The sequence below is a fragment of the Tursiops truncatus genome, chromosome 15 (genome assembly GCF_011762595.2).
Source record: "Tursiops truncatus isolate mTurTru1 chromosome 15, mTurTru1.mat.Y, whole genome shotgun sequence".
Lineage (NCBI taxonomy): Eukaryota > Metazoa > Chordata > Mammalia > Artiodactyla > Delphinidae > Tursiops > Tursiops truncatus.
This window is the reverse complement of record NC_047048.1, coordinates 6,158,722-6,185,800: the sequence shown is the minus strand read 5'-3', so window position 1 is coordinate 6,185,800 and position 27,079 is coordinate 6,158,722. Positions and strand designations below refer to the sequence as shown.

The 27,079-nt window shown below is 41.5% G+C and overlaps 2 protein-coding genes and 1 long non-coding RNA gene across 9 annotated transcripts in view; 1 reads left to right on the top strand and 2 right to left on the bottom strand.

Annotated features, from left to right (window-relative positions):
• Positions 1–12,776, bottom strand: part of TMEM225B (transmembrane protein 225B) — a 44,616-nt gene extending 31,840 nt beyond the window's left edge. The window contains exon 1 of the mRNA XM_073791923.1: positions 12,641–12,776. The gene's annotated coding sequence lies outside the window, so the exon portion shown is untranslated. The remainder of the gene's footprint in view (positions 1–12,640) is intronic.
• ZNF655 (zinc finger protein 655) lies at positions 256–13,890 on the bottom strand. 5 transcript variants are annotated; one of them, XM_019930631.3, is made up of 5 exons: positions 13,769–13,890; positions 12,641–12,803; positions 11,343–11,428; positions 10,820–10,946; positions 9,015–9,825 (listed from the first exon to the last, which is right to left on the bottom strand). In XM_019930631.3, the coding sequence occupies exons 2-5, from the start codon at positions 12,774–12,776 to the stop codon at positions 9,629–9,631; spliced, it is 546 nt and encodes a 181-aa protein (XP_019786190.1). In that variant the 5' UTR covers positions 12,777–12,803; positions 13,769–13,890; the 3' UTR covers positions 9,015–9,628. The 5 variants fall into 5 exon arrangements, with proteins under 5 accessions (XP_004320677.2, XP_019786187.1, XP_019786188.1 ...); XM_004320629.4 differs by lacking the exons at positions 9,015–9,825; positions 10,820–10,946; positions 11,343–11,428 and adding exons at positions 256–4,260; positions 4,766–4,870; XM_019930628.3 differs by lacking the exons at positions 9,015–9,825; positions 12,641–12,803; positions 13,769–13,890 and adding exons at positions 256–4,260; positions 4,766–4,870 and having other exon boundaries at positions 10,820–11,229.
• Positions 13,392–19,811, top strand: LOC109549217 (uncharacterized). 3 transcript variants are annotated; one of them, XR_002175440.3, is made up of 3 exons: positions 13,392–13,881; positions 16,786–16,906; positions 17,775–19,811. It is a non-coding gene; the product is annotated as an uncharacterized lncRNA (long non-coding RNA). The 3 variants fall into 3 exon arrangements; XR_002175441.3 differs by having other exon boundaries at positions 13,392–14,174; XR_002175439.3 differs by having other exon boundaries at positions 13,392–16,906.
• Positions 19,812–27,079: the final 7,268 nt, after the last annotated feature.

The window sequence follows — 27,079 nt, the reverse complement described above, 5'->3', positions numbered from 1 at the left end:
CCCAGCTCTACTGAAACCTCAAACTATTTACCCTTAATGTGCCAACAGCATCCCAACCGAATAACCCTTTAAATTGTAAACACTGACTTTATTGCAGAGGTCTGTGGAAGAGCAAGCTTTGTACCTGTACGAAGGAGAGTGATTTATTCCCGCTGTGAAGCAGGTTTCTAGAAGGAACTGAGTTGCAGCCAGGAAGGTGATTCTAAGATTCCCAAATGCTTCTGGCTGAGGACTTCAGATTTTATTTGAAACAGATTCTCAGAGTACCAAACACACCTTTATTCAAGTGGAAGTACAAAAGCACATTCCTAAACCAAATGCATACATGTGATTTTTACATTTTCTGCTATTTAGAGATTACTTAATCCTCTGTTTCATAATCACTGGAGGTGATTACCCGTGTTCTCTATCCATAGGGTATATATGGTCATAGACAGGAAAACGAAAACATGCATTTTTCATATGCTTTTACATTTAGATCATTCATTTAGGTCCCTACCGTGCCCTGATGAGATCCTATGCTTGCTGATGGCTAAGAGGTAAAATACTGTGGTAGAACTACCCTAGAGGTTATTAGCCATAAGAGGCTTACAGAGTAAGCAATGAATTTTTATTTATTTGTTAAGGATCCCTAGAGAATATTTTAACATATGAATTATGAAAAGCCTCAATCGCCGGAACGACGACTAGAATTTTAAATAACACTGTCTTATTCACAAAATATGTTGACGCTTAAGATGGAAAAATGCAATAGAATGCTTTGACATCATCTAAAGAATCATGAACTCTTGCTAGGTGTTATGACAGTGACACTGAACTCTGGAGCCAACATCTGTGCTCAGTTTCATCAATCAAAAAAAATGTTATTTTATATGGCCTGTAGACTCTAGTAAAATACAAAAAATATGATGATGTGTAAACAATTAAAAACGGGTAATGAAAAACTGTAATGGTTAGATTTTACAGGCATATCTGCCATTCTTGAAATATACTATAAAGATATTACACAAGAACAGCAATACCTTTGATGGAAGGCAGCATTCCCTTACGAACATCTCTGATTTTAGTATATGTTCTTTACGTTTTACCCTATCAAAAGCAGACTTGAGCATTCTGCTGGCCTTCAATGGACATATATAAAATAATTCTGAACTTAGACATGCAGAATAGGCGCTGAATATAGCTAGGCTACCACCAGTCTTGTTGGCTTCCTAAGGTCTTTTTCATCTCTTTTAGAAGGCTGTGAATGCTAACACAGCTAAGAATTTGGGTGTCACTTGAAAATGTTTAGCTGCCTGCCACAAACTCAGGGGAAACAGAATCCTTCATACTCATGGATGGACAGGGTGTGTAAATCCATTTCTTTTAAAGGAAGATAATTTGCATTAGGACAGAAGACACCAAAAAAGCAAGTAGGGGTGGCATACCTGCTGGTGTAAAGCTTAAAACTAGGAAACCATCATTGAAGGTGCTTAAGAGAATGGAGAAATCAACAGGAATCCAAATGTTACGGCTGGAAAGAAATAGGGTCCTCAGAAAACAGCAGGCCTAAGAGTCTGTTTTGGAGAGAACTTTGACTGAGAACAGTACAAAAAGCTAAATGAGAAACTTTCCAGAAGTTGACATGTTTTAACATTGGTGTATCAATTTATCTTAGGGAAGCTGTGAACAATAAGAACCAACTTCAGGAAAAATAAAAATGTTTATAGGCCACATTAAAATAAAAATAGCTTAGGGGCTTCCCTGGTGGCACAGTGGTTGAGAGTCCGCCTGCCGATGCAGGGGATACGGGTTCGTGCCCCAGTCCGGGAAGATCCCACATGCCGCAGAGCGGCTGGGCCCATGAGCCATGGCTGCTGAGCCTGTGCGTCCGGAGCCTGTGCTCCACAACGGGAGAGGCCACAACAGTGAGAGGCCCGCGTACCACAAAAAAAATAAAAATAAAAATAAAAATAGCTTAAATGAGTTCCATAAATAAAGCATACATACCTACTTATAACACCTATTAAATAAAAGAATGCCACGAGAAAACAGAACTGCATTCACCAAGTCACTCCTCTGACTAGATTCTTCTGCAATGAAAAAGACTGGGACTATATATTAACGATTTCATATGCAAATAATAATTTTCCCTTCAATATTTTGATGTTGAATAAAGCCTGAAATACGGTGCTAAATGTTTCCACTTGCATTATATCAAATTCCTGTCTGGTGTGGATATTCTGATGATGAAAAAAGACTTGAACTCCTAGACTTGTCATTTACTATATACCCAAATGACTTCTCTTGGGTATGAATTCTTTGCTGAATGAGGGTTGGCATATGGCTGAATCCTCCCACACATACACATTTATTACATTCATAGGTATTCGGCATGAAATGAATTTGATGCTCACCATGTAGTTTCTTTGACTGAAGGCTTTTTCACGTTTATAGGGTTTCTCTCTAGCGTGTATTCTTTTATGTCGACTACGACTTGAATTCTGACTGAAAGATTTTCCACATTCTTTACATATGTAGAGTTTCTCTCTAGTATGAATTCTCTGATGTCTAGAAAGGGCTGAGCTCTGATGGAAGATATTCTCACATGCATCACATTTATAGAATTTTATTCCAGTATGAATTCTCCAATGGTGACTAAGGTATGAAAATAGCATGAAGCATCTACCACCTTCAATGTATTTGTAGGTTTTCTCATTGATATGGGTTCACAGGTGTAAAGAGTTTAACACGGACTAATAGCTTTCCAACGTTCGTCACATTCAGAAGGCTTCTCTCTGGTGTGAATTCCCCAATGATGAATAAAGGTTGAGCTGGGACCAAATCCTTTACCACATTCAGGACACACATGAACTGGTGTGAACTCTCAGATGCTGAATGAGGCCTGAACTTGACTAAATGTCTCCCCACGTTCATTACATTCACAAGGTTTCTCTTTGGTATGAATTCCTTGATGGTGGACCAGGTGTGCTCTCTGACTGAGGTTCTTTTCCCACACATCACAATCAAAGGCTTTTTCTCTGGTGAGGACTTCCTGTTGCAGGACAAGATCTGAGCTATGGTTGAAATTATCCTGATAATCATTACACTCATAGGATTTCTCTTTCCTATGAATTTTGTGATGCTGAATAAGGCATGAGGTTTGACTGAAAGCTTTTCCACATTCATTACATTCATGTGGTTTCTCTCCTGTGTGAATTCTTTGATGCTGAATAAGATGGGAATTCAATCTGAAGTCTTTTCCACATTCATTACATGTATAGGGCTTTTCTCTGAGACGAATTCCTTGATGCTTAATAAAGGTCAACCCACATTCGTTGTATTCATAGGACTTCTCTTCACAATGGACCTTCTGATGTTCAGCTAAGTGTGAGGTATGACAGAAGTCACTGCCACACACAGTACACTTACAAGGCATCTCTCTGTGAACTCTCTGATGTTGAGTGAGGTGTACACTACGACTGAAGACTCTTTCACAACTGCTACATTTATAAGATTTTGCTCTAGTGTGAATCCTCTTATGCTGAATTATGTCTGAGCTCTGACTACAGGATTTGTCAGACGCCTCACAGGATTTATCAGATGCTTCACATTTATAGGGTTTTTCTCTAGTGTGTATTCTTTTATGTCGACTAAGACTTGAACTCTGACTGAAAGATTTTTCACATTCTTTACATTTGTAGGGTTTCTCCCTAGTATGAATTCTCTGATGTCTAGAAAGGGCTGAGCTCTGATGGAAGATTTTCTCACATGCATCACATTTATAGGATTTCTCAGTGGCAGGAATGCTCTCCCATTTATTAAGGTGGGAGAGTTCCATTAAACTTTCCTTATACTCATTACTCTGAAAATCCTGTGTTAGATTTATTTGCTCATGTTTACCAGCTGAATTCTGGTTGAGGCTCATGTCATACTTATCAATGTCATCAACATTCTGTATTCTAAGAACTCTCTGATCTGCATCAAGAGTTGAGTCCAGACTGAAGCTTTTTTCAGGTTCATTACATTCACTGTTCTTCTCACTGGTGAAGGTTTTCTTACTGATTGTTATTTGCCTAAACTCTCTCTCCAGGAAGAGAAATTTCCTTAAGATTTCCTGAAGCCTTTCTAATCTGTCCTCAGTCTTATACACTTCTCTAGTCTCAGGAACTTGGGCAATATCCTTTTTGAGTCTTCCTACTCTCACTTTGTATGAATGTACTTCTTCTGGAATTTTCTGCTTAGGAATCAACAGCTTGTTTTCTTCTCTGGTCTCTCCATCTGATTCAATATATAAATAGAAAATGCAAATGTAATCTGTACCCTGTGCTTAGAAAAACAAAACTTAGAGAAGAGAAAACTAAATAATCTACAATCTACCAGGGTAAGAGAAGTTTATTTACTCTGAAACACAGGAACAAAATCTCAACAGCAGATGCAAGGGCATGAATAGGAGCAGTGAGGTAGGATCCAAGTGGTCCTAGGTGTGGGAGAAATAGAGGGCAGGTTCAGCAGAGTAAGAAGATAACTAATTAAGGTGTTTCAATGGAGATAACAGGGAACTAGTTCAACAGAATCATAGATAAGCAACTTGAATAGGGACCTAGTACAACTTATGGATAAGGGACAAAGTAAGAGTTCATCAAAACTGAACGGAAAAGGAAAGAGCTCTCCGTTCTGGGATACAGACAGAGCTCTTCATTGACTGCCAAAGCAACTACAGCTTGGCTCAACAACTAGACTTTACTTCCCTACTAATTTATCTGATTGATTCTGCCTTACTCACCTGAGCAGTCATCTCTTAAGACTTCTCTATTCTTAGTTTCCAGATCAAAGACCTGTAGATCTTGTTCCAGCTGGGAGATCCCATCAGGCTTGGAAATTGGAAATCCTGCTCACAGAGAAGGAAATGGGATGTGGCAATTTATCCCCAGATACTACACCAGCCACTTTTTCTCTTAATAATGGCTAATGGAGAAAGAAAGTAAATTCTTAGAAGACATTAGGAAGGCCTGGAGAGTGAGAAGGCCAAAGACCTTCTACAAGGAGTTCATATTTGTGCTCTAGAAAGAGGTATGCTAAGGGGCAAGTTGATGACTTTTGGGCGCATAAGTATTCATTTACACACACTCAGGGAATGTGGCGTGAGTGTGTACCTGTCTTCACAGAAATTATCATTATCACTCCTCATCTGTTGCCTACAGATTACTCTTTGTATTAGACCTGGCCTACAAGTATTAGACCTGGTCAAAATGGAGGTCATCAAAATATAACTCTGCTGGACTGGAGAAAGGTGAATTCTCAAGCACCTGTTGTGCGGTGAGCTAAACTGTAGCAATAGAATCAGTGAAGGCTGAAAAAATATTCCAAGGACCAATCTCAAGAAACAATTCATTTCAGGGCACATGAGGAAACAAATAATATGACACATCCTTACCCCTTAGGAGCTTATACTCTTGTTTATTCAACAAACATTTATGGAGTGCCTCCTATATGCAAAGTATGTAGGAGATAAAGAGCCCAAGCAGATAAGGTCCATCCCCTCAAGGACCTTACACTCTAACTGCAGAGACAGATATAAATAACTTACACTAATATGATACAGTGAGGAAGATGCAATAAAAGTGCATTTTCACACAAAATGGTCTTTCTCTGGCTTGCATAATGGACTGCTAGGATCTCACCTCTTTTATTTTTTTATTTTATTTTTTTTTATCTCATCTCTTTTAAAGCAAAAGCAAGAGGCAGTCTGCTTCTGAGGTGGGGCAGAACTATTACAGTATCAAAGGGGCAGTTTTTACACGTATTCAGCCCATAAAGCTTCTAGTAGCACACATACAAGGTCTAGCTCAAGCCCCTCATCTCCAAAAGCCTTTCTCTGCACTTACTGAATGTCTACAAACTGTATTATGTGTTCTTCTTATCCTGACATGTCTCTATATAATGAAGTTTACAGATTTTTTTAAATTGTTTTCAGGTATTATCATCCCTACCTGATTTATAAACTCTTTGATAGCAGGGACCATGTACCTTGTATCTTGCACTTCTTTTCATTCATTTATTTAAAAGCTACTCATTGAGTGCCAATTTTGTGCCCAAGTGTCAACAGATAATCAATGTTTTAAAAAGGGCTCTGGGCCTGAAAAGTATGATAAACCAATAGTTGTCCTATGGGATTCCACATGACAGCTTAAGAGCAGGGAGATCAGAACAGATATAAAAAAGGCATTTACTGTGTTTCTGAATTCCTGTTGGGCATAGAGTCAATTCTCTTTTTGGACACATTTTAGTTAAGGTCCTCCATGTCAAATGAAATAGTTTTGCAAGTTTAAAAAAAGTTAGTATGACATGACACAGCAACTACTCTGCTCAGAATTCTGATAACATAATTCGCAACTTTTGACAGATATTTATTAAGGTGTTTCTAGGTATTTGAAAATTGAAATTAATTTTGGTTACTCTATATCTACACTTAAATCACTTACACACAACAAAAAAGATCATCTTCTTGTTGGATTAGGGGTTTGATTTTAGACACATGTTTAAGGTAATGTAGGAAGGTATAGAGAATGCCTAGCAGGCAGTTAGAGATACACAAGACTGCAGTTTAGAAGAGAGAAAGGGATTCAAGATACAGACTTAAAGTCACTTGTATTATCAAAATATTAAGCTAAGATTCACTAAACATTTGGTAGGTGCAAAGTACCACACCAAGAGTTTTATAAGCTTTTACTCACTTAATACTCACCATAGCTTCATGAGATAGGAATTATTACTGTACCAATTTTACAAATGGGAAAACTAAGATTCAGAGAGGTTAAGAACGTTGCCCAAGGTCATGATAACTGGTGAAGCTGGGGCTCAAACAGACAGCCTTATTTCAGAAACCAGCTTTTAAATAATCTACTAGTAAAAAATGATGATTGTGAATGAAATCCATCCCTTCCTCTAAATATGTACAGAAAGAGAACAGAAGACCAACATAGTGACAATGGAGCAAAAGGTGAAAATAATAAAAAGAACAGAGAAACAGTAATTAGAACAATACACGGAGAGACAGGATCCAACAGATTTAGAATCATGACGTTTAATTAAAAGGGACCTGAGAGAACATTTAGTGTCAAAGGAATGAAAATCTCTTCGTAATAGGCACAGCCTGAGCAACGGTCAATCTGAGAAAATTCCATTATGGACAAACAATTTGAACACTCTCCTGAAATCTTTGTCTGTATTAAGAAATCTGGTCCATAGCTCCCACTTGCTGCCCCTTCGGAAAGAACATGTGCTGGTAAGTAACCAGCACAAGCCAGGTGCTTACGCACATAACCTGATTTAAGCCTTGACACAACCCAGGAAGCAGACATTATTTTTTGTTTTATAGATGGAAATGTCATTATAATCGGTTTAAATATCTGCTCAGTCACAGATGGTAAATGGAACCCACAGTTAACATTCTTTCCAATCTATACTAAGGGTCACAGAAAGCATTAAAGCAGGTTTTCTCACCACTGGCCTGAATGCCTTTTTCCTAGATTTAAGTCAAAAATCTACGCTTTCAAAATATGCATTTTTCCTATCGAAATTTGAAATTTTTCCTATCTAAAATTAATTTTTTATTAAAACATTTTGATTTTTAAAATTGAAACCTTGACAGTTTTCTAATTAGATTTATTTTTAACTTAATCTGATCTTTAAAAATAACATTTAAAATTTACCTCATTGTTTGTTGCCTATACCAGTGCTGTGCTAAGATTTTAGCCATCTAAAAGCTGCATGCTTTTCTTCCTGGTCCTTAATAAACACACAAATAAAATCTCTCCTTAGCTATATTGTTCCTGTGTAGATACCTATTATAATGGAATGTATCCTCTAACAATTTTACTTTTTCTTGAACGCATGCCCTTTCTGCTCCCAAACTGTATAACCTCATGCCTGTCTGTCCATTTTAAATTACCATCATAGTACAGAGCCATAAAAATATAAAAAAACACTATATGTGGTTGGACTAACTGTCCTAAGGCACAAAACAGTGAAAAAGCGTGGGCTCCAGAGTCAGATCAGAGTCCATAGCCTAGCTTTGTCCCTGGATGGATCACTTAACTCCTCTTAGCCTCGGATATAAAACAGAATAATACCTGCTCACAGGGTTATGGTAAGGATTAAATGAGATATGTTAAGTAGTAGTGAACAACTGTGGTAGTGAAAGACATTCTATACAAAATCATTTTTGCCCTCACGACATCAACTTCAAAAAGCAAGGCGTATGTGCCAAACATTCCTGATTTATCAGCTCACTCACCATCCAGTAGAGTTCTGGGAAGCAGCTTTCTAATGCTGTCACCTAACAGGGCACCTGCCACACTGCCCCATGTGAATTGTAATCCAAGCTTTTTTCCCAGTCTTATTAATCTCCAGCACTAAGTCACAGACGACTTCCCTTTGGGTATGACCCCCAAGCCAGTAATTCACTCACTGGCAACAGTATATGCTTCTTTTTAGATGTGGTAATGAAAATTTTTACCTACTTTTTTATTCTTTTACTCTGTTCATACTCTGTATATTTATTATTGTGTAGTGGAAGCACTTAACCAAAAGACCAAAGTTCTGATATCTGTGACAAATACAACTCAGAGCTACTATCATGGGAAAAAGGTATGAACTGGAAAACAGGGCTGCTAAATCAGAGACTGAATTATAAAGTCCTTATTTTACAACACAAAACATTAAGCTAAGTTAACTAAGTGTATAAACTTCAATTTCAAGTGGAGTTTGCTGAACCCCCAAATATGAAAATTACTTCCTAAAGATTGTAAAAAATAATTACGAAGGAGAGGCTGCTGACTTGGTCACAAAAACAAGTTGAGTAGGAGGGCTTCTTTTACGTAATTGTGCCCAGCATGTGTGACTGTGCATACGTGTCCTGTGTATGTGCAGAGATGACAGAGGAAATGGGATAAAATTCAGTCTAACAGTATGCTGTGCTGTTAGGCTGATTGAACTACTAAGAAGTTTCTTTACTCCAAAAAGTAGACAGGTTAACTGTTGGAAATTATGTAATTATTAGATATTAACAGTAATTTACAATTACATATCACTTTACAATTTACAAGTTGTTGAATATACATTCAATTTGACAGCCTGAAGGAAAGACAGCCTTTCCATTCCATTGAGGAAAGGCTAAGGAACACTTGACCAGGAAAGGTCATATAAACGCATCAATCTGTACAGCCCCACAAAGAATAAACGGGACAAAGGCAGGACCCTGGAGGGGGCCACAGGGATTTAAAGGAAGCAAAAGACTAGAACGTTAGAAAGGCCCAGGGGTCTCAGGAGATTTAGGCAACAGAAGGGGCAGGTCATGTTCACTACAGAAAAGGAGGGGCACACAGTGTATGTTCCACAGTCTAAAATAACATGAAAAGATCATAACCGAAGAGCTGGAGTCGAACTTTGTGGTTTCTGAGAACACAAGTCGATGACCACCAACCATGGCTTCTGATTGAGCTCAGAATTCAGGGTTCAAAATTCTGGTTGCAACGGAGGGCTTCCTTGGCCCTTTGAAATTTATCAAAGGTCATCTGAGGAGCTGCAATTTTACATAGTGGTGGCATCCTGAGAAGCATCTACTCCATCAATCAAGTGTAATATCTCATAACCGTGGAAAAGGAGTTTCCGAGCGGGGACGAGCACTATCGATGGGAAGCCGATACCTGGGCCATCTCTTGGAGATTCCTGCTGAAAGGACTGCAAGTGTTTCTCCAGAGAAAGCACTTGCCTGGGTATGACTCAGGGCCGGGCAGGAATTCACACTATGAATCCGGGTGGTGGGAAGGCGGAGAAGTATGCCTACGAAGATCAAAGAGCCAGGAATGGAAAACATACTAAAAACCTTCCCAGTGGGCAGGCTGCCTCCCCACAGATAAGAAGACCTCTTTAATCCTGAGTGTAATCAAGGAGACAAAACAACACCCTGGATGCCACCAGCACAGGCAAAGCAAAAAAGAGTTTAAAAAAAAAAAAAGAGAGAGAGGGAGAGAAAGAGAAAAGAAAAAGTATGATTAAGTACATACATACATAACAAAGAAAAGAGCAGCAGAGACAGGCAAAAAAAGAAAGAGGAGCAATGCTCACACCGAGGGGGATGCCGACAACTCCCACCGATCCTTCTCTACAACACCACAGGTTGTCTAATCTCAGCTGCCAACTGCACCATCCAAATGACAAAGGAGAGACTCGGTCTAAGTCTGAGACTTCTGCAGCTCGGGTGAGGTTACGCAGCATTACCTTCTGGGTGACTCACTGAAATGTACTCGCAGTGAGTCATGCCTTGAAATCAAGTCTCTCAAATTCTGCCTACTTGCAGATGAATTTAGGGATCTTAAGAGGTGAGGGATTATTCAACAAAGACGTTAGCCTATCTTAAAAAAAAAAGGCATTTCTTCTTCTGAGAAAAATGGGAAACTCTCAGATACAGGGGCACTGAATTACCAGGTAGGAAAGTGTCTGGTTGTGGGTTGGGAGGCCCTAGAGTCTTTCTCATAAAAAAGGAAAAGATAGGGAAAGTGAGAACTTGCAAAGCACCAGCAAGTTTCCCTTTTCCAACAGGGAACAGATGCCCCACAAAAGCAAGAAACATTAACTGAGGTTAAGGAGTAGAATGTCTCCTCCTGAAACCCCCGAAGGAAACCCACTCCCAGAGGAGACGACCTTAAAGAAGGAGGAATCGGAGGTTCTACGACCAGGGATCTGAGCCACACTCAGAGACCTCACACCTACTCAAAAACAAGGAAGTAAAGAAATCCTAAGCGGTAAACTGAATAATAAGAAAGGCAATCCTTACCCAGTGAGACCAGGTTCCCATAATTCTCTAACATCACTTCTCTGTAGAGAGCCCTCTGAACAGGGTCCAGGCATCCCCATTCCTCTCGAGTAAGGTGCACAGCCACATCCTCGAATGTCACAAACTCCTGAAATAACACAGCCTGGCTGCTCTGGGGAAGGAGGCCACCACAGCATCATGGCCAGAGAATGAAGGAGATGATACAGAGGGTCTGCAGGGTGCATTTATGGTGGAAAGGAGGGAGAACAGAGTAGAATCTAGGGAATAGGTTCCACAACCCTTTAACATCTAATAAGCGCCCATGACAGCACCAAGGATAAAGGAAGTGTTTGCTGGTGGTATTGGGGAGATGGAAAGGTGGTTTCTGTGAAGTCCAGGTCTCTGAAGATGATCAGCACCCAACCTGGGGTCTGCTATTAAAAAAAAAAAAATTCAGGAAAGGTTTATGGATGGGATGAGGAAAGGACCACACTCAATCAGCAGCAATAGTCCCTGAGGAAAAGCAGAGGGTTCCTCAGCTCACCTGGTACCTGGCTGTTAGGAGCGCAGCTGCCTGGTCTCCTGGGCTTCCCTCGTGGGGAAGAGCAGGCACCTGGGGGACAGGTGGAGCTGAGGGAGGAGAAAGGAGCCAAGAGTGAGAGCAGCCCTTCCCCAGGGCTCCCTTACGCAAGAGAGAGTCAGTGGGACCCTTACTCACATCAACATTACGGTAAAACCAACGAACGTTTATCGGGTATTGACCATGTTCTGCACCTTCTCAGCACCTGCATGCCCTCCTTACACATGCTTAGACCCGTGATACAGGATTTTATTATGAAATCTCATATTGTACATTATTCCATGACATGACATACCTCTAACAGAAGGGTAAGCACTGTTACCTGTTTTGCAAATGGGCAAAGCAAAGCATAAAGATTTGCAGTGGCTCATCCAGAGCCACAGTTATTTAGTAGACTTTTGACCCTCTCCCAGACACTGTTCTGTAAACTTCATTAAGCCTTTCTTTTGAGACTGGGCACTGTCTCTGCAACCAGTGTGTAAGGCCCTCTAGAATAAGGAGTGGTCATCTGTTTCCTCATACTCCTTTCCACACTCTCACAATGCTCCACAGCACTCTACGCACCATGGCACTCAGCTGGTGTTCCTGACACACAAGTTATTTCAGGCACTGCAGTCGGCACAAGTGATCTCATACAAACTTCATACAAGACAAAGGCAGTACAAGAGAGATCAACCTCTCTCTATAATACATAAAAATGTTATTTTGTGGTCAACATGTGATATGTATACATTGTTATTTTACGGTCAATATGTGATATGTATACATTGGGCTCAACCAAGGAATTAGATGGTTGTTTTCTTGATCAAAATTAGATTAGTCACGAACACTGCAGTTGCAACAGAATGGCAGCTGGCAAAGCACAAAAGGTCAAGGAGGGAAGAAACTAAGTTAAGGGAACAGGGGGAGGGACAGGCCCTAAATCTAAGAGGAAGTGAAAGCAAGGCACGGGCGGTAAGGTGCGGCAAAAGCAGCATTTCTTAGAAATTATTCTGAATGTGGTAACTGCGATGAAGTGAAAGTTGCATGAAGGAGAAACAGCCAGAGCAGAGTGAGCGAAGACCACTCGGCCTATTAAAGGACAGGCTGACCTCAACAGAGGGGCCGAGATCAGGCCTGGACTGAGGTGCGTCTGTGCCTCCCCTTCAAGATCTCCCTCTAGGGAGCAATCTCTCATTGAAATCCCTGGCCTCTCTCATACCAGGCCCAGGAGCCCCTCTGCACTCCCATTCTCCTGGATGGAAGTGGTCTCTCTGCCTTACCCCCAGTGAGTCCCTGTTCCATGTCGGTGTCCTGCACGAACTGAGGCTCTCGGGACAGACCCTCAGAGTGGGTCTCCAAAGGCTGAAACTGGACCCTTGGAGATCCTGCTGCTTCCTGGGCCGATATTTCCTCCATCCCTGTTCTGGAGAACGATGACCATCACTGCAGGGTGAGATTAGGAGAAATTATTGTAACAAGTTAAAACAACCCATCATTTTACATTCTCAGGACTTAGCAAAGTATCTTGCACACTGTAGACACAATGAAAATAGTTAATGATGATTAACCACCTAAAATAAACAGCAGGAAGAAAAATGGACATTATTCACGTTCAGATATTTAAGAACCAAGTCATATGGTCCAAGTATGCAGTTTATTTGAACTCCACTAATCCAGAATTTGTGGAATTTTTTTTAATCAAGGAAACACAATTTAAGAGCCTAAAATTTTCTGTGTAAATTGAAAATACTTGACATTTACAAACTTCTTTCAAGGTTCAGGTATGCACCCAGAGAAACACACTAGTTCCGATACTCGTAATTTTTTAAAAGCAGGCCCCTACGAATTTTTTGGTAAACACTGTCAGCCCCCTCTGAATTACTGAATGGCCTCAACTGATAACCAAGTTCCACTCTGGGGGGTCAGACCCTTCGATAACTCAGACTAGGTGGCAAGGCCCTTCCCACAATCCTGACAGTAAGCCAGGGAAGGGCTGCGACTCTAACAGGTCTGACTGGTTGTCCTTCACACCCAAGGACGCGGCAGCGCTCCGTCCCCTTTCCACACCCTCAGAAAGGGCCCTCGCGCCCGGCCCTCAGAAGGCCTCGCCCGGCGCTGCCCTCCTCCCACTTCCCTGCTAGGTCAAGACACGGTCCCAAAAGGGCGAAGCGGGCCCCAGAAACCCAGCTCACAGCAGGGCACGGTCACCGGGTCCTGACGGCGGGGCCCTCCGTCCGCGGGGTGTCGGGGCGAACCCTGACTGAAGAGACACGGGCCCTCGCACCCCGGCCCCGCGCGCCCCTGGGGACGGGAACCGCAGTCAGCCGGGGACGAGAGACTCCTCCTCCCCGGGAGGCTAAACAAGGAGCCAACCCACCGCGACCCCAGAACGCCTTCCGGGGACTCACCAAGCGGAGGGGCGGGCCGGTCGGCCGTCCGGTAGCGGACACCCTGGCTCACGGGGCCACCACAGCCTTTCGGGGGTCGCTCTAGGCTGCTCGGAGGCCGGCGCTTCTCTGTGGTACTTCCGGAGGCGGAGTCCGATGGCTGGGGGCAGGGCGGGCCCCGGATGAGGGCCCCGGATGCGGGCCCCGGATAAGCGGGTGTCAGTCGCTAAGCCTTGTTTGTGAGGCTTTTCCATCCACGTCCTTCTGCCGGTCTCACCCTCCCTGCTGACCCCCGCTGGCCGCTCTGTAGCCAGTACATCGGTAGTGACCGCGACAGCCCCGGACTTGGGAAGGCGGCCCCGCTCTCCCTTCCCTGGCTGCAGCCAACCTTCGAGACTCCCCACGGGGTGGTGGCTCTTCCGCGGGGGTGCGTGTCGGGGATGAGGACGAAATGTCCAACCTAGTGGTCCGACCTCCATGAGTCAGCCGTTCGGGAACTAGCACAGGGGTACAAAATACGCTGATTACAGCCAGGGTTGAAGGCGCTTCGGTTATATGAGAACCTCAGAAAATCATAGGATCGAAACATAATACGGTTCTTGGGGGAAGGTGGGGGCATTGAGCAAGTTGGAGTGGAAGAGAGACTGGGAAAGAGCTGTGTTCCTGGTGGAAAGACGGGACTCTGCAGAAGGAGGGATGGGTAAAGCACGGTGCACGTGGACAGGCAGGCCCAGGGCTAGCACAGAAGCCCCTAGGGCATTAGGACCTCCTGCATCCTTAGAGAATGTGATGTCTTGTGGTGGGACTAGGTCCGCCAGGGACTGGCAAGTCGACTAAAGAATCAAAACAGTGATTGGAAGGGACTTTAGGTACTACTCCTTTGTTTAAGCTCACAAATCAGATATTTACCCTTTAATGATATTTGACATTTACAGTTAAATATAAGAAAAATCAAGTGTGACATTCTCCATGCTTTTTCAAATTACATAAGCCTCTGGGAGATTCTGATATGCCTTCCCTTTCTCTCCTTGAGTATCTCATGAACCTACAGCAACTTCCTACTATGACACAATCTCTCTAGTCTATAGTATCTCTGTCACAATGGAGTCAGCATCACGGATAGGAAATGCACTGCTTAAAAAAAAAAAAATGCACTGCTTGGTCAATTACTTGTTGGACAGCTCCAGTTAGAAAGTTTTTTTTTGTGTTGAACAGAACTATACCTCCTGGTGATGTCCATTGTTCCTGTTGCAATCCCTGGGACAACAGATGACACATTACTTCCTGCTTGTCATTAACAACTTGTTATGAACCAGGTTCGTTTGCCCAATGGGCAGCAAGCCAAACACTGAGAGACTGAGGTTTGCAGCAGAGTTTATTAACACGGAAGCCAAGTGAGGAGGTAGGAAAACAAATCTCAGATCCACCTCCCTGAAGGTGAGGGACTTGAGATTTTTATTGGATAAAGAAGCAGGTTGGTCTTAAGTGTGGGGTAAGGTGATAGGAGGTTGGGGAAAGGTGAGGTAATCAGTGTTCTGCAAAGGCATATCTGAGTTACAGGCTTCTTAATGGGATGCATGTTCAAAAATGCAGGCACTTAGCATGATCTGAGTTTCGAGTTTTTGGCCCTCTGATGTCAAAAGTTCATTCGTCAGACACCTGCACAGGCTGAGTTTTAGGATCAGTGGTCCCAACCAGTCTTAGCCAGCTTGAACTGGACAAGAGCTGACTCCAAGTTTCTGAAAAACAGCTTTAGTCCCTGTTACTGTAGCCACTCATATGACAGAGGTGTTATCTATAGGGGTAGTTGAGGAATCTCGTGGTATATTATCTAGGCTACATGAAGCTTGGAGGGTGTGTAACTTGAAAAAATTAATTTAAGCGAGCTTGTTCAGTGAAGGCAGAGGGTTTTTTATTTTATTTTATTATTATTATTTTTTTTGCGGTACGCAGGCCTCTCACTGTTGTGGCCTCTCCCGTTGCAGAGCACAGGCTCCGGATGCGCAGCCTCAGCGGCCATGGCTTACGGGCCCAGCCGCTCCGCAGCATGTGGGATCTTCCCGGACCGGGGCACGAACCCGCGTCCCCTGCATCGGCAGGCGGACTCTCAACCACTGCGCCACCAGGGAAGCCCAGCAGAGGGTTTTTTAAACAAGTTGTTCCTTTACCTGCTGTTCTGTAAAACAAGCTCAAGAATTGGGCACCATTTCAAGCTCTTCTAATGTTCTAGGATAGCTATAAGTTTGAGGTTCTTTCCTGAGTTGCCCCACAGGTTGTAGCTCTCAGCAGAGTGTTGCATTTCTACAGCAGAGGTGAGCAAACTATGACAGTGGTGCATCTGTGTCTAAGTTTTGCCCGACTCGGGCAGTTTTCTCCAGCGAGAGGTCCTCAGGAGGCACCCATTTAAGAGTCCATGTCCCACCAATAGGCACGAATCCCTAACAAAGGATGGTAAGAAACAGTAGCTACTGTTTTGCTCTTGAGCACAATTTTCTTTCAACCGTTATTCAGATGATGCAGGTGGAAACAACGAACTCACAAAATCTATGATTTTTAACTTAAACTATATTGCTTTAAAGAACATGTAGGAGCCACTATTCCCAAGGGATTGAACACTTCACTACTCCTTCCCACATGCCCACCATTGCACTAGGCATGGATAGATACAAAAGAAGGGAACTATCACACCAGAATCGATACATGCTCTGAATATGGGTTTGTCTTCCCTGACTGCTTTGCCTCCATCTGCACCGTCATCTGAGGGCTTATAGGATGCCTTATCCACTGGATATACCTTAAACCAAGGAACCCATTTTATAGTCTAGGAGGTGTGACAATGAGCTTGTAACCACAGAATTCACAGCGTTTACTCATCAGCCAGAAACAACTAGCACGATGGAACTGTGGAATGGCACGTTGAAGACTCAGCTAAATTGCTGATACAAGATACAGCACCTTGTGAAGCTGGGGAGCTGTCCTCCAAGATACAGTATATGCATTGAACCAATAACATATATATGGTATTGTGTCTCCAACAGAAAGACTACATGGATACAGGAACCAAGGAGTCAAAAGAGGAGTGGCCCCTATTAACCATCATAACCAGCAACCTATGTGTGGAATTCGTGCTTCCTGTCTCCCCAGTCTAGAGTCTGTTGGGTATGATCCTGATTCTCAAGAAGGGCATTTCTTCTAGGAGATACCTTGAGTGTTCCACTGAACTGGAAACTGAAAATGCCACCAGGCCACTTCAGTTCCTTGTGCCATTATATCAGCAGGCAAAGACTCCCTTGGAGTCACTTCATTTTGATTCATACTGCCAGTGGTAGGGAAGGCCTCTAGGAATGTGTTATTCCCCATACCCCACCTTTAATCTTTGATGAGATGTCAAAAACCAAGATTCCTTTTCCTTGATCTTAAAATACCTGAGAAAGAATGAGATTTTCAGACAATATATCACTAAAAATGAAGGGAAATGAGCAAAGAAAATAAAATAGTTGGAAGATGAAAATAAGAACGGCAACACAAATGATGACAGAATATAAATGCTATAAGGTGGCTATCAGGAAAGCTTAAATGGGTTTCAGTGTTTTTAAAAAATAAATACAAGTTTTAATTGTTTTCCCCTGTGCCCCAATGGATGGTCTTGTACACCGTACTTTGGTGATCACTTTTTAAGAGTATCTAGACGGCAGTGTAGCAGCACAGTTAGGACCCTGGACTTCAGACTTGGGTTTGAGTACTGGATCCACTACACTATGTTGTTAGACACATTATTTAATCTTTCTCAGCTTTTAAAATAGGAATAATAATTGTGTACTTCATTAGGCTTCCATGAGACTTAAATGAGCTGTGTATGTAATGTACCGAATCTGCCTGGTACACAGCTAACATGAATGGCAGTTATTCCGCATTTACTGTGTCACGTCATTGGATTTAGTGACTTGTCTTCATGGATGAGGTGTAAGCAGCATAGCAACACTGTGTTAACCTTTTAATACTGCCATTAAATTTTTCTACCCTGCAGGACAGCAAAAACTGATCTCATAAAACATCTAGGACAAAAAGGAAAGTCCTGCAGACAGACCCTGTTTGGATCAAGTGAGCCAGTTCTTTGAACCCGAACAATGACTGCTGAATCAGGCAATGCTACAGATTTGTCTCCCCAGGCTACCCAGGAGATGGAAGGCGCAGTGATAGTGAAAGCGGAGGAGGAAGAGGAAGAAGATGAGGAAGACCGTTTTCAAACAGAAAGAAATAGCCTAGAGTTATCACCCCAATTTCTTAGTCGTTCCACAACTATGAATGAGAGAGCCTTAATATCATCATATTTAGTGGTGTATCGAGTGGCAAAAGAAAAAATGGCTCACACAGCTGCTGAAAAAATTATTCTCCCAGCATGTATGGATATGGTACGTACCATCTTTGATGATAAATCAGCTGATAAATTAAGAACTATACCTCTTAGTGATAATACAATATCTCATCGAATATGTACTATTGCAAAACATTTAGAAGCAATGCTTATGACACGGCTACAGTCTGGTATAGATTTTGCAAGCCAACTTGATGAGAGCACTGATATTGCAAGTTGTCCCACACTCTTGGTATATGTCAGGTATGTGTGGCAAGATGATTTTATAGAAGATCTGTTGTGTTGTTTAAATTTAAATTCACATATAACTGGATTAGATTGATTCACTGAATTAGAAAAGTGCATTGTTGGTCAACAGAAATTAAGCTGGAAAAATTGTAAAGGAATTTCAAGTGATGGAGCAGCAAATATGACTGGGAAACATAGCAGTTATTGAAAAATTGTTAGAAGCCACCCATAACAACTGTCTTTGGAATCATTGTTTTATTCACTGAGAAGCTTTGGTATCCAAAGAAATTCCACCGAGCCTAATGGAGGTATTGAAACATGCAGTGAAAATTGTTAATTTTATTAAAGGAAGCTCATCGAAGAGCCGACTTCTTGAAATATTGTGTCAGAGATTGGAGTGAACCATACCCACTTATTGTTTCATACAGAAGTTCGTTGGTTGTCTCAAGGAAAAGTATTGAGCAGAGTATACGAACTCAGGAATGAGATTTACATTTTTCTCATTGAAAAGCAATCGCATTTGGCAAATATTTTTGAAGATGACATTTGGGTAACAAAATTGGCGTATTTAAGTGACATTTTTGGCATTTAAAATGAATTAAATTCGAAGCTACAAGGGAAAAACAATGATATATTTCAATATCTTGAACACGTTCAAGGATTCCAAAAGGCATTATTGTTATGGCAGGTAAGACTTAAAAGTAATCGCCCCAGCTACTACATGTTCCCAATGCTGTTGCAACACATTGAAGAGAACGTTATTCATGAAGACTGCTTAAGAGAAATAAAATTAGAGATATTAGTACATCTCACTTCTTTGTCTCAAATCTTCAATCGTTACTTTCCAGAAGAGAAATTTGCATTGTTAAAGGAAGCTGTTTGGATGAAAGATCCATTTGCTTATCAAACCCCAGAATCAATAATTGAGTTACACTTGGTGCCTGAAGAAGAGAATGAATTACTGCAGCTCAGTTCGTCATTCACACTGAGGAATTATTATAGGACATTAAGTTTATCAGCACTTTGGATTAAGATTAAAGATGAATTTCCACTGCTAAGTAGAAAGAGTATATCGCTATTATTACCATTCACATCTACCTATTGTGTGAACTAGGATTTTCGCTCTTGACACGATTAAAAACAAAGAAAAGAAATCAGCTCAACAGTGCACCTGACATGCGTGTTGCCTTATCTTCATGTGTGCCTGACTGGAACGAACTCATGAACAGACAAGCACACCCATCACATTAAGTACAATCGTTACGAAATTTTGTTTTTGTACGTTCTTAGGCACTTTTTGTATATTGTATTTAAATATTAATAAAATTATGGTTGGGATTTACTAGGTTTCATTTTCTTGTATAGTAAGTATTGTCTCGTGAAACTTGTTTGTTACATGAATATGTGTGTATGTGTATGCAGAGTAATGATGTAAAATATATTTCTATGAATTGCTGTCAATTTGGGAAAATGGTGCTCTTAACACTCTTAGTTTTATACTCAAATCTGTCGCCTTGTCCACTGCTGCTGCCTTGCTTCTTTCAGGCAGAGCCCCATTCAGATTCAGTTTCTCACCACTTATGTGCCTATGTGCTCTTCCTTGTCTGTTTGTTTTGTTTTGTTTGTTTTTTGCCACACCACATAGCTTGGGGGATCTTAGTTCCCCGACCAGGGATCGAACCCAGGCCCCCTGCAGTGGAAGCATGGAGTCCTAACCATGGGACCACCAGTGAATTTCTGTCTGTTCTAATTCCAGGAAGTGAATCTTCATGCTGATCATGGTCTAACACCATCCTTGTCCCTGGGTTTATTTATGCATGGGCACATGTTATAATTCTAGCGAAGGATATATGTAGGGCAGTCTGTCAGGATATCTTTGTGAAGGTTTCCCTTGCTCTCAAGAAAGGACACAAGAGAAGCTAGTGACGATAGTGCTATAGTTTTTGTATCTCCCCAAATCCCTCCTAAAAAACACGCAGAGCATCATATGATCCTGCAATCCCACTCCTGGGCATGTATCTGGAGAAAACTCTAATTAAAAAATATACGTGTACCCCAATGTTCACAGCAGCACTATTTACAATAGCCAAGACATGGAAGCAACCCAGTGTCCATCGACAGATGAATGGATAAAGAAGGTGTGGTAGTTACAGTCACTGGAATGATTACCCATAAAAAAGAATGAAATTATGCCATTTGCAGCAACATGGAGGGACCTAGAGATTATCGTATTAAGTGCAGTAAACCAAAGACAAGTATCATATGATATCACCTATATGTAGAATCTTAAAAATGATATAAATGATCTTATTTACAAAACAGAAATAGACTCACAGACACAAAAACAAACTTACCAAAAGGGGATGGTGGTGGGGGCAGGGGAGAGAGAAATCAAAAGTTTCAGATTAACAGATACACACTACTATGTATAAAATAGGTAAACAACAAGGACCTACTGTATCGCACAGGCAACTATACTCAATATCTTGTAGTATCCTACAATAATGGAAAAGAATCTGAAAAAGAATATGTGTAGATAGATAGATGTATGTATAACTGAAAAAAAAAAAACAACAACAGAGCAACTAGGATTGCAAAGCTGAAACCCATGGACATTTACAACAAAACCAGGTGGTGGAACCACCAACAGTTACAAAACTAGCATGGTCTCAAGCCATTCTGTAAAAGGAAGCAGAAGCAACAAGCATCTGACAGATTAAAGAACTGCAAATAGTCAACAGGTATTCCTGCAATATTTCAGTGAGCTATATTGAGAACAGCAGCTGAAACCAGGAGTTTGCCCATTTCAATAGAGAGGAAGTGTTGGGAATTGGTGGTAAGGTCTGGGAGCAGTGTAGACTCTGTGAAATAGAATCCAAATTGACCAAGATGGGGACAAGAGAGACCAAGAATTATCTCTGTGTCCTTGAGGCTTACTTTGCTCAGAATCAAGATCTGTTTGGCTCCTGTTAGTGAAAATTGGCCTTTGGCCAAGTACCAGGTTTGTACAAGCACCATCCTGTGGACCATGGCAGTTTTTGTGGGGTCTTTTCTATCTAAAATCTTGCTTCTTCTTAGTCAAATACCTGCTTTCTTCATGTTTTCTCACTGTAAATTAAGAAGTATGTATAGCTCACCAGCGCAGTTTTTCACCAGGGACAATTTGAAATCACAATGGCCACTTTCAGGGAACTTGACGTGAACAAGGTTGTTCATTTGAGAAGTGCCTTAAACAGAAAGGGAAGAAACTCTCACGAGAGCTTTTGTCTGTCTGAAAGAGACCATTTTGCTTAATGCGGGACACATACCATCCTTTGTCATTTCTGTATTTTAGGGTTTAATAGGTGCTGGCATCTTAATTGTATGGCTGTTTATCTAAAGCTGGTTCTGAGGGTTTTTTTCCCCTTTTCCAGCTCATTTTCCCTTTAGGGAAAATTTTAAAGATTAATTGACAAGGGAAAACCAGATTGTCACTTTGTACACTCTAAAAATACTATTCTAGATAGTCAAAAATAACTAAAAGAAAGGAAAGGTATTAATATATTTCTTTTGCTTTAAGAAAATTTATATTTTTCTGATTACTAGTGAGAGTGAACTTTTTAAAATAAATTTATATATTTATGGCTGCACTGGGTCTTCGTTGCTGGGTGCGGGCTTTTCTCTAGTTGCAGCGAGGGGGGCTACTCTTTGTTGCAGTGCGCGGGCTCCCCATTGCAGGGGCTTCTCCTGCTGTGGAGCACGGGCTCTAGGCTTGTGGGCTTCAGTAGATGTGGCACGCAAGCTCAGTAGTTGTGGCTCACGGGCTCTAGAGCGCAGGCTCAGTAGTTGTGGTGCACGGGCTTAGTTGCTCTGCGGCATGTGGGATCTTCCCAGACCAGGGCTCGAACCCGTGTCCCCTGCATTGGCAGGCGGATTCTTAACCACTGCGCCACCAGGGAAGTCCTGAGAGTGAACATTTTTATATGTATATGACCCATTTGCATTCTGTATGAATTATTAGTTCATATCCTTTTTCTATTTTTAATCTTTTTCTTATTAATGTGTATGAGCTCCCTCTTTAGAATAGATCTTAATCTCTTGCCTACTAAATATTGTGCAAACATTTTCTTTATTTTAACTGAAGTATAGTTGATTTACAATGTTGTGTTAGTTTCAAGTGTACAGCAAAGTGATTCAGTTTATATATGTGTGTGTGTGTGTGTATGTGTGTGTGTGTGTGTGTATATACACACATTCGTTTTTCAGATTCTTTTCCCTTATAGGTTATTACAAAATATTGAGTATAGTTCCCTGTGCTATACAGTAGGTTCTTGTTGTTTACCAGTTTTATATATAGTAGGGTGTATATGTTAATCCCCAACTCCTAATTTATTCCTCCCTCCCTTTCCCCTTTGGTAACCATAAGTGTGTTTTCTATGTCTATGAGTTTATTTCTGTTTTGTATATAAGTTCATTTATATCATTTTTAGATTCTACATATAAGCGTTATCGTATGATATTTACCTTTCTCTGGCTTACTTCACTTAGTATGATAATCTCTAGATCCATCCATGTTGCTGCAAATGGCATTATTTCATTCTTTTTTATGGCTGAGTAGTAATCCATTGTCTATATGTACCACATCTTCTTTATCTATTCATCTGTCTATGGACGTTTAGGTTGGCTGTCTTGGCTGTTGTAAATAGTGCTTGTGCAAACATTTTCTTGATGTCTATTTTAACTTTTTTTATCTTATTTTTCCCATAGAGAAGTCTTACATTTTTATATAGTGAACTATGTCAATCTTTTCCTTTGTGACTTTGGGGTTTTGTGTCATAATAGGAAGGACCAAATGTACTAGTCAGAGGAGGCTAAAGTGCTAACATAGATAGGCCCAACATGTAATGGCCCAAACAAAATAGAAGTTTTCTGTATTCAAATGCAGTCATTCAGGGACCCAGACTGACACTAGCTCTGTCATCTTCAACATATGGTTTTCAAAGTCACTCTGGCCATGGAGAAATGTTCGTGGAAGGTTTTATGGGCTAGAACTGTGAGATGCATACAAACTTCTGCTTACCTTCCTTTGGAGAGAACTTAATCATAGGACCACATTTAACTGCAAGGGAGGCTGAGAAACGTAATAAAGCTGGCTACATGAAAGAAGGCAGAATGCGTTAGAGAAATCTAGCATTCTCTGCCACGGTTCTTCCCATCTGTCCCATGCATGAAATAGGTTTACTTCTTCCCCAAGAGAGAACCCAGAGTCCAGTCTAATTCCTACATTCGGCACAAAGTCCAGGATCTCTGGATGATGGACAGTCGTCTCCGGCAGGTCTGGATGGGATTCCTTTGGGTCCAACAAACTATGAACTAAAAAACAGGTTATCTGCTCCCCTTTCCTTACCCCTAGCACATACTCAATTTACAACAGTGGAACAGGGACAGAATAACTGCAATTAAAAACTCCCATTCTTAAAGGATGAGAGGGCTTCCCTGGTGGTGCAAGTTTAGGAGTCCACCTGCCAGTGCAGGGGACATAGGTTCATACCCTAGCCCGGGAAGATCCCACATGCCGCGGAGCAACCAAGCCCATGCGCCACAGCTACTGAGCTTGCACTCTAGAGCCCGTGAGCCACAACTACTGAAGCCCGCGCGCCTAGAGCCCGTGCTCTGCAACAAGAGAAGCCACGACAATGAGAAGCCCCAAACTTCGAGTGCACTCGTATTAAAAGAAACACACATTAAAACTATACTGAGTTTCCTCTTCTGGCCGTGATGCAGTTTCTAGGACTGGACTGACTTATTGGACTCACTGTAAAAACTATCAAACTAGACAGAATATATGAAAAAATGTTCTCAGACCTTGGACAACAGGCAGGGCAGACCCGTGATCCCTGGGAAAAAGGAAATACATCAGGTGAGGCCTATATGGCCCTGACTTTCTAACTGGAGGCCCCAGTGCAGGGGAGGAGGCACCCAAACAGACCACAGCAGGCTCTCAGATGAGGACACAGAGATTTGAGTTCAAGGAGGCAGAGGGAGCTGGGATTTGGGTAGCAGAAGCCTAGAAAGCCAGAAGCTGCACAGAGAAAAAGCTCTAGAAATCTCCATAACGGGTCCTCCTGAGTTTGTTCCTGGCAGAATCAAGCCAGGCAAAGAACAAGTAGGAAGCTGTAAGCTGAGTAATTCCCAGAGCTCACACAGAGCTAGGAGACGTTCATGTCCTGGCCAGCTATAATGGAATCCTCACTGAACACCTGAGGCAGCCAGTAGAGATCCTACAAGGATAATGCCTTAATAAAAGGACTGAACCAGGCCTGGAGTACTTCAAGATTAGCTCAAGCTTTCAAGCCAAGATCACACTCTTCCAGGCGGTGATACACCCATACAAAGCTTCAAAATAAGCCTTGAAAGAATCCAGGTGATATAAAAGTACTTTGAACTGTTGGCCAGGGGGAAATATTTTATTATGGTAAAATACATGTAAAATGAAATTTACTGGGCTTCCCTGATGGCGCAGTGGTTGAGAGTCCGCCTGCCGATGCAGGAGACACGGGTTCGTGTCCCGGTCTGGGAGGATCCCACATGCCGTGGAGCAGCTGGGCCCGTGAGCCATGGCCGCTGAGCCTGCGCGTCCAGAGCCTGTGCTCCTCAACGGGAGAGGCCACAGCAGTGAGAGGCCCGCGTACCGCAAAAAAAAAGAAATTTACCTTTTTAATAATTTTTAAGTGTACAGTTCAGTGGCATTAAGAGCGTTCACATTGTTGTGCAACCACCAACACAGTCCATCTCCAGAACTTTCTTCATCTTCACAAACTGAATCTCTGCACCCATTAAACACCAACTCTCCATTTCCCCCTCCACTCAGTCCCTGGCAACCACCTTTCCACTTTCTGTCTCTATGAATTTGACTATTCTAGGTACCTCATATAAGTGGAATCATACAACATTTGTCCTTTTATGTCTGGCCTATTTCATTTAGCATAACATCCTCAAGGTTCATCCACGTTATAGCATTTGTCAGAATTTCCTTCCTATTTAGTGCTGAACAATATTCCATTGTATGTAGACTACCATTTGTTTATCTATTCATCTGTCCAGGTCACTTGTTTTCACCTTTTGGTTATTGTGAATAATGCTATGATGAACATGGGTGTACAAATATCTGTTGGAGTTGCTGCTTTCAATTCTTTGTGGAACTTACCCAGAGGTGGAATTTCTGGACTGTATGGTTCTAATGATTTTTAAAGGGAGACAACAAACTCTAACATGCAATGTAAACTTCATAATGTCTGGCATCCAATCAAAAATTAATAGATATGTAAAGAAGCAGGAAAATGTAATCCAAAACCAGGAAAATAATCAGTCAGTAGAAACAGATTCAGAAAGAACAGAAATTATGGGGTTTGGAGACAAGGACCTTAAAATAATTATTATGGATATGCTGCTCAAGGATTTAAAAGAAAGCATAAACATAATGAACAGAAAAATACAACATAATAAAAAGAAATAAATGGGGCTTCCCTGGTGAAGCAGTGGTTGAGAGTCTGCCTGCCGTTGCAGGGGACCTGGGTTTGTGCCCCGGTCCGGGAAGATCCCACATGCCGCAGAACGGCTAGGCCCGTGAGCCATGGCCACTGAGCCTGCACATCCGGAGCCTGTGCTCCGCAACGGGAGAGGCCACAGCAGTGAGAGGCCCGCGTACGCAAAAAAAAAAAAAAAAAAAAAAAAAAGAAAGAAAGAAATGGAACTTGTAGAGATTTTAAAAAGCACCAATATCTGAAAGGATCAGCAAGCTTAAAGAGTAGCAATAGGAACTATTGCTTATAAGACTTACAATTATTGATCTCCTCTCCATAGTGGTCTTTATCTCATAAACACTGGGAGACTGGAAAATTCCTCTCTTCCTTGTCCAATGTTCTAGTATAGCTCTTTAGCCTTCTATTCCATGTAGCTTGAGATATCAGTAAATATTTTGATAGGGAAACTATCCCTGAGTTTGAGGCCCCCAGGTCTCCAATGTCGTCAACTTAGCACAGCATGATTGTCAAAAGCTCAACTGTGTGAGCATTTTTCTGTCTGAGTTCAGCAGCTTTTTGCCTGGACCAAGCCTTAAGTGCTTTGAATAACATTTAAATGTGTAATATTTAAAATCTAACAGTGCCTGGCACATTCTAGGCACTCAATAAACATTAATCGAATTAATGAATTTCATTGTATTTCCTGATTTTTTGAATTCTCCTATGGAAGTTCAAACTGCTACAACACTGAGTCAATGAATGTCTGTATTCATCTAAACATGTTTGGAAAACTGAAGGTTTTCACTCTAATACTTGAGGAACATTTACTGTGCCAGGCATTGTTTTAAGCACTTCACATATATAACTCATTTAATACTCATAACTCTATGAAATTCATAGTACTGGTATCCTCATTTTACATCTATGGAAAATAAGGTACAGAGGAGCTAAGTAATTTGTCCTAGGTCAAACAACTAGTATGATACTGGAGATATATATATATGTATATCCCGTGGAAATCCGGACTTAAACGGAGATTTCACACAATACCTCAGAAGGCTTTTTTTTTTTTAATCTGCAGTCTCTCTTACTTCTTTACTAAACATATGGAATCATATAAAAGATTAATTAGTCCTACTATCATTTACAATTAATTGTCACTAAGTCCTCTGTTGCTTTAAATAACAGCATTCATGTCACAGAAAAGTAAACAATTCTGAATAACAT

What these genes read in the sequence shown, in the direction of transcription:
- ZNF655 (XM_004320629.4), bottom strand. Translation starts at nt 12,776, where the DNA reads ATGGAGGAAATATCGGCCCAGGAAGCAGCAGGATCTCCAAGGGTCCAG. An exon ending in GGAACAGGGACTCACTGGGG is followed by an intron (nt 4,871 to 12,640) that starts GTAAGGCAGAGA and finishes CTCTGTGAGCAG; the next exon opens with GATTTCCAATTTCCAAGCCT. An exon ending in CTTAAGAGATGACTGCTCAG is followed by an intron (nt 4,261 to 4,765) that starts GTGAGTAAGGCA and finishes ATATTGAATCAG; the next exon opens with ATGGAGAGACCAGAGAAGAA.